The sequence below is a fragment of the Oratosquilla oratoria genome, chromosome 13, assembly GCF_046742065.1.
Source record: "Oratosquilla oratoria isolate Oo_2021 chromosome 13, ASM4674206v1, whole genome shotgun sequence".
In the NCBI taxonomy this organism is placed as follows: domain Eukaryota; kingdom Metazoa; phylum Arthropoda; class Malacostraca; order Stomatopoda; family Squillidae; genus Oratosquilla; species Oratosquilla oratoria.
This window is the reverse complement of record NC_134789.1, coordinates 15,130,587-15,138,086: the sequence shown is the minus strand read 5'-3', so window position 1 is coordinate 15,138,086 and position 7,500 is coordinate 15,130,587. Positions and strand designations below refer to the sequence as shown.

General features: G+C 36.0%; 2 protein-coding genes across 3 annotated transcripts in view; one reads left to right on the top strand and one right to left on the bottom strand.

The window, feature by feature from the left end:
• The window catches only part of LOC143032321 (zinc finger MYM-type protein 1-like), a 3,877-nt gene extending 2,338 nt beyond the window's left edge, over positions 1-1,539 (top strand). For both annotated transcript variants that reach the window (XM_076196858.1, XM_076196859.1), the window contains exon 3: positions 1-1,539. This exon is cut by the window's left edge and continues 1,016 nt beyond it. In XM_076196858.1, the coding sequence (XP_076052973.1) occupies positions 1-292 (292 nt within the window). In that variant the 3' untranslated portion in view covers positions 293-1,539.
• The window catches only part of LOC143032322 (uncharacterized), a 175,019-nt gene that overhangs the window by 98,935 nt on the left and 68,584 nt on the right, over positions 1-7,500 (bottom strand). The gene's annotated exons all lie outside the window — the stretch shown is intronic.

Here is a 7,500-nt window from a genome sequence, read left to right as displayed (position 1 = left end):
TAAGGAACATTTTATGGGGTTCCTTGTAGCTTCTGAAACAACAGGTCTTGGTTTGTCATCTCTAATTATAAAGAAACTGACGGAACTGAATATTCTCCTTGAAGATTGCAGAGGACAATCATATGATAATGGTGCCAACATGAAAGGGAGAAACAAAGGAGTTCAAGCCAGACTTCTTGAGAAGAACCCTCGTGCACTCTATGTTCCATGTGGAGCACATTCCCTAAACTTGATGATATCTGATGCAGCAACAGCTTCAATAGATGCCACTAGCTATTTCGGCACTGTTTAGAAACTGTACAACCTATTTTCAGCCTCACCACAAAGATGGGCAATCCTAAAAGATTATGTCACTGTTGCACTCAAGACCTGGAGTGACACAAGATGGGAGAGCCGTATTAATAGCATAGAAGCTGTGCGGTATCAGGCCTCTAATATAAGGGAAGCTTTGTTGAAGGTCAGGGAAGTGTCTGATCCTCTGACCAAGGTTGAAGCCCAAAGTCTGGCAGAAGAGGTGGGGTCATACCGATTTATCATTTGCACAGTCATATGGTATGACATTCTACACATTGTGAACCATGTCAGTAAGCTCCTGCAGTCTCCTAAAATGCAGCTTGATGTGGCAGTTGACCTCCTTACTAAAGCGAAAACATCTCTGACTAACTACAGAAGAATTGGATTCACTTCAGCTCAAGTCTCTGCTAAAGATATGTGTGAGGAAATGAATGTAGAGGCTGTACTCAAAGAAAAGAGATTAAGAAGTACAAAAAGACACTTTGCTTATGAGGCCGCAGATGAGATCTGCAATGAAGAGGCTAGAAATAACATTCTTTAATGTTGTTGTTGACACTACCATTCAATCCTTAACTGATAGATTTAAAACTCTGAGTGAAGTAAGAGACCAATTTGGAGTGCTGCTCAATTTCCAGAAACTGGATGATCAGTCATTGAACAACCAGTGTGACAAACTATGCAAGACATTAACCTCTGGAAATGAAAGTGACATTGATGGAAAGGAACTGGCTATGGAAGTTAAACACTTACCAAGTTTGCCCTCAGACGAAATGACTGCTCTTGAGCTCCTCACCTTTATCCACAAAAAACATTTTGAGGAATTGTATCCCAATCTGTGGGTTGCACTGAGAATTGCCTGTACTCTGCCTGTGACTGTGGCCTCAGCAGAGAGGAGCTTTTCGAAGCTGAAACTCATCAAGACCTATTTAAGATCATCTATGGGGCAGGAGCGACTCAGTGGTCTTGCAATAATCAGCATCAACCATGAAGTGGGGAAAGACGTGTTGTATGAAGATATCATTGATGATTTTGCTAGTAAAAAAAAAAGCCAGAAAGCAGAGATTTTGAGCCCAATACAATGCAGTTGGTGGTGGTTTGTATTCAGAGACTGTGATGTTAAGTTACTACTATTTTGGAGTGTGGTTTGTATTCAGAGACTGTGATGTTAAGTTACCAATATTTTGAAGTGTGGTTTGTATTCAGAGACTGTGATGTTAAGTTAAAATAAATGTTTAAATAAATAAATATGGTGTAATAGTTACTTGCATCCTTTAACACCATCAAAAGATATAGAAATCGTTTAATTACTGTTTGGCAAACTTCACAGGTATAAATGAAATACCAATCTGTCTAGCTCTCTAACTTTTGAGGGCCCCTAACTGCCTCTTGCCTAGGGCCCTCACAAAGCTAGAAACGGCCCTGCAGACAATGCAATGTAACTGCATGCAATTCACATTCACTCTAATAGTGCAACATTTGACAATTATACATGCAAAATTTTTCTAACTTATTTTCGCACTAGAATAATTTAACTTATTTTAATATCTACTGAAAACTGAATAGGTGTAGTGAATAACCAAGGATCAGCATCTAAATATACTTTCTTTTTTAATTTGTGTGTGCGTGCGTGTGTGTGTGTGTGTGTGTGTGTGTGTGTGTGTGTGTGTGTGTGTGTGTGTGTGTGTGTGTGTGTGTGTGTGTGTGTGTGTGTTTGTGTGTGTGTGTGTTTGTGTGTGTGTGTGTGTGTGTGTGTGTGTGTGTGTGTGTGTGTGTGTGTGTGTGTGTGTGTGTCTGTGTGTGTGTACCTACACCCTCTCCACTCTCTCGCTCCCTCCTTTCCACGGCCAGTGCAAACACCAGCCCACGTCCTGATGAGAGTGGTGCTTGCATGCACGTATCGCCGCGCCCTTTACCCAGGTTGGTGATAGCACCACTAGATTTCCTAGTGTCAAGGAATACTTGTACAAGGTCAGGCAAAAGTTTGTGTCCATTTTCCTGGGGTTGAACTGAATAAATATTTTCTCTGTATATAATTTGTCGGTATATTTCGATTGACAAACATTCCCTTTCATTGGAAAATCATACAACATTCTAAATATATATATTTTTTCATGTATCGTTAAAAATTGAAAGGAACAACAAAAATTTTGTCTCCCATTGTATCGCTATCCTTTTTCACCCTGTTTAAGAGATACAAAAGATTACAAAGGCGAAGCATGCCGACAGGAGACCTTTTGGTCCATATCTAGATCGGATGCGAAAAAATCATAATAATGATAAATGAACAAATGAATAAATAAAAACTATAATAATGTAAGTAATAAATAAATTACATAGAAAATGCATAGGTATAGTTAAATAATGAACAAACAGGTAAATAGTGAATAATAATAAATTGGCATAACTAATAATAAATGAGAATCAAGCAAATAATAATAAACAGACAGACAAATGATAAAAAAACAAATAAACATATAATATGAAATAAATGACAGCCATTACAGCATCTTGCTTAGGTGTTTATCTAAATGATTTCGTAAAGCTTCGAATTGATCTACTCGTACATTGCGCTGCCTCTGCAGGAAGTTTATTCCATTCATTAACTACACGGTTGGCGAAGTTGTTTCTACCCACTTCCAAATTAAATCTATATCTGGATAGTTTGAGACCATTGTTCCTTGTCAGATTCTCATTCAGTGTGAAAATTTTGTTATAAAGGATTACAAAATCGGGTCATGCCGACAGGAGACTTTTTGGTCCATATCTAGGTCGGATGCGAAAAAAAATCACGATAATGATAAATGAATAAATGAATAAATAAAAACTATAATAATGTAAATAATAAATAAATTACACAAATAAATACATAGGTACAGGTAAATAGTAAATAATAATAAATTGACATATGACTAATAATAACAAAACAAATGAACAAATAATATAAAATAAGTTATAGTCATTACAGCATCTTGCTTAGGTGTTTATATAAATGATTCTTAAAGCTTCGAACTGAACTACATTGCACTGCCTCTCCAAGAAGTTTATTCCATTCATTAACTACACGGTTGGCGAAGTTGTTTCTACCCACTTTCAAATCAAATCTATATCCGGACAGTTTGAGACCATTGTTTCTTGTCTGATTCTCATTTAGTGTGAAAATTTTGTTACAAAGGATTACAAAGGCGAAGCATGCCAACAGGAGACCTTTTGGTCTATATCAAGGTCGGATGTGAAGAAATCATAATAAAGATAAATGAATAAACAAAAGCTATAATAATGTAAATAATAAATAAATTACATAAATAAATGCATAGGTATAGTTGAATGATAAACAAACAGGTAAATAGTAAATGATAATTATAATAAATTGACATATGACTAATAATAAATGAGAATCAAGCAAATAATAATAAACAGACAAGTGATAGCAAAACAAATAAACAAATGATATGAAATAAATTATAGTCGTTACAGCATCTTGCTTAGGTAAATGAATAAATAAAAACTATAATAATGTAAATAATAAATAAACCACATAAATAAATGCATAATTATAGTTAGATAATAAACCAACAGGTAAATAGTAAATAATAATAGATTGACATATGACTAATAATAAATGAGAATCAAGCAAATAATAATAAACAGACAAATGATAACAAAACAAATGAAAAATAATATGAAATAAATGATAGTCATTACAGCATCTTGCTTAGGTGTTTATCTAAATGATTCTTAAAGCTTCGAACTGAACTACATTGCACTGTCTCTGCAGGAAGTTTATTCCATTCATTAACTACACGGTTGGCAAAGCTGTTTCTACCCACTTTCAAATTAAATCTATATCCGGGCAGTTTGAGACCATTGTTTCTTGTCTGATTCTCATTCAATGTGAAATTTTTGTCACTTTTGATGTTGTCAATTCCTGAGTCTACGCTTTTTTTTTAAGGAAAATAGATTCATATGTTTTAGTCGATTTTCGTATGACTTATTTTTTATATTTGGAATCAGTTTTGTGGCTCGCCTTTGTACTTTTTCCAATCTGTCAATGTCTTTAATGAGATTCGATGACCATACGGAAACAGCATATTCCAAATGTGGACGAACTTACGATTTATATAGCTTGTTAATGAGTGATAGACTTTTGAAGTCAAAAGATCGCGCAATCAGTCCTAGATTAATATTTACTTTCTTAGAGGCTGAAATACACTGCTTGGATGATTTGAGATCGTTACTGATAATTACGCCGAGATTCTTTTCAGACCATTGCCGTAATTTATCTAAATCTTCTTGAATATCTAACTGATTTAAGTGATCATTTGCCATTCCGCACATTTTTGTATCACCAGCAAATATGGAAACAGTAGATTTTAGTCCGAGATCTATATAATTTATATATACTATGAATAGAAGTGGCCCAAGAACGGAACCCTAAGGAACTCCACTTGTAACATTTTTCCATCTAGAAGCTTGTTCATTTAAAGCAACTCTGTTTTCGATCATTGAACCAATTACTAGTCAAACTTAATAGGCTACTACTTATTCCGTGTGAAGCTAATTCAGTAAGAAGTCTTTCTTGGGGGACGGTATCAAAAGCTTTTGCAAAGTCTAGATATATTAAATCTATATGGTTTCTTTTGCCATGATTCGAGATAACTTTGTTGTAGAATTCGAGTAAGTTAGTCACGCAAGAACGTTTCCTTCTGAAACAATGATGGATTTCTTGAAAATAATTTCTAATGGAACAACAATCTCATTTTTAATTTCTTTTAAGATTTTTGGATGCCAACCATCAGGCCCTGGTGTTTTATTAACTTTGAGTTTCATTATACACATTTTGATTTTTTCTTTTGTTATATTTACCGCGGTAAGTTTACCCTAGATTTTTCACAGGTTTCAGTTTGGAGTTCACTTTGAGGTATTTCGTTTACGAATACTGAGCTAAAATAATTGTTTAGAATGTCACATATTCCTTCATTTGAATATTCAAGTTGACCGTCAACAGATAATAGTGGGTCAATGTGATTCCTAACAACCTTTTTATCTCTAATATAACTATAGAATTCTTTGGAATTATCTTTGGATTTATCAGCGATATTCATTTTGTTTTGTCGTTTTCGTTTTTCATTATCTTTTTTAGATCTCTCTGTATTAATACATAACTTTGATAGTCATTAGATGCACCCGAGCTTGTATTTCTTATAAGCCTATCTGTTTTTAGCAATACTTTTTTCAATTTCTTTGTCAAGCCATTTTGGGGGAGCCTGATTTGGGGGACGTCTGTCCTTAAAAGGGATGTAAGTATGAATCATCTTAATAAGCGTATTTTGAAATACTTCCCACATCTGATCTATAGGTCTTTCGCTTAATTTTGCCTCCCAATCTGTAAGCTGAAGCTCCTGACGTAGTCCCTATGAACTAAGCTTTACTGAAATCGGATATTTTAGAAACACAAGTATCTATTTTAATCTTTTTTAGTAGTTTGAATCTAACTAAATTGTGATTGCTATTTGTAACAGTTTCACCGACTTCTACATCGGTTATCATGCTTTCTATATACATGGAATGACTCGTACGACTTTTACTATTGACAACGAGTGCTCGTAAAGTTCATCTTAGTGCATACACTATATCAAAAAAGTTCTTGAAAGACTCGCTCGAGGTTATATGAACTCGTACATTCCTCTTCTCGTAGCAATAGTTCGTAAAGTTACGACATCCATACGTGCACTGTATACACAAATGGGCTCGTACAGCAACTCGCCCGTATGACGCATCAATACGTGGTCACCTGACCAAGAGTTCATCCGCTTGAAAAGAGTGGACATCTCGCGTTCAGTAGTAAACTACTATCCTTGGTCACAATCCTATTATTCATCTGGATATCCTACGTAATCTTGTGATGGATCACACTGCAAGAGATGAATCTTTGCACTGTTTAGATAAGTGTCAGATGTAAATGGAACATGGTGAAGCTGCGGCGATCAAAGTAGCGCCATCTGGTAAGCAGGAACAACAACACAAAAATGTCGTCGAGCTTTAGAAGTTTAGTCATGTAAGTATGCCTCTAGGTATTGCTGCATTCGCCTCTCCAGTCTTATAATGTCTCTACCTATTTTGTTCTAGATAACGACTTAGACCCCTTTCTGCCCTAGATGACCCCCCTACAACTGAATAAAGTATGGCTATGCTACCACATTTCTCTCCCATTCCGTTATAGTGACTGTTAATTACTTGTCTCAACATTCCCTAGAGTGCATAACAGCTTTGGTCGCAGTTACTAAGCGCCTCTTAGCGTAGGTTTCTCATCTTCTTTTATCGTATTTTTCAAAGGGTTTATACATTTATCAAAAAAAGTATACTGCTATCGTAATCTATTCACTGCAGAAGAAATAAAATATTAATAAACAATCATCAGCGACATAAGGACATACAACAAGGGGGCACCGCGAGTGGGTGGGGCGACCCTCCCACTAATACTACAACAGTCTTTGGAAAGGTTGATTCTCTTTTCTTTAGCACCTCTCCGCCTTTCCCCTTTGAGCCCGTCTTTCATCACGGCTTTCCTTTTTCTTCTTGCTCTCTTGGCTTTTCTCTTGGCCTTTCCTTCTTTTCTTGTTCTCAAAGTTCTCCCATGTCTCTCGTTTTCTTTCTTCTTTTCACTCCAGAGCTTTTACTTCTTCTTGTCTTCTTTTTCTTTCCTTCTTTCCCCCTTGGTCCATCTTCCCCACTTTCTGATAGCTTTGTTTTTATTCCTGGTTTCCTTCTTCTTTACTTCCTCGAATTCTTTCTCTTCCATTCTCCTGAAATTCTTTTTATCTCTAATTCATCCATCTTTTTCATCTCCTAGTTTATATTTTTTTCATAATCTCTCTTTACTCCTACTGTGATCCTCTTTCTTTTGCCTATACTTTTCACACCTTCCACTCTACCTCTCTTTGTTTTTCTTAATCTCTCCTGTCTCTTCATTCCCTGTGTGCTCCTTTCCGCTTCTTCTTTCTTTCTGGGTTCTTCGGGCTCCTCCCTCTTCGCCAAAAACACCTCCTGGAGGCTTTTTTGACATTATTTCTGCCCTTCCTCCCCCTCTGACTCCTCCTCCTCCTCCACCTCCACATCTTCCTCCTCCTCCCCGTATTCTTCGCTAAAGGCACATTAACAAGTTTTATCACAATTTTCAAAACGTTTTGTTCGTGGCATTTAACCACT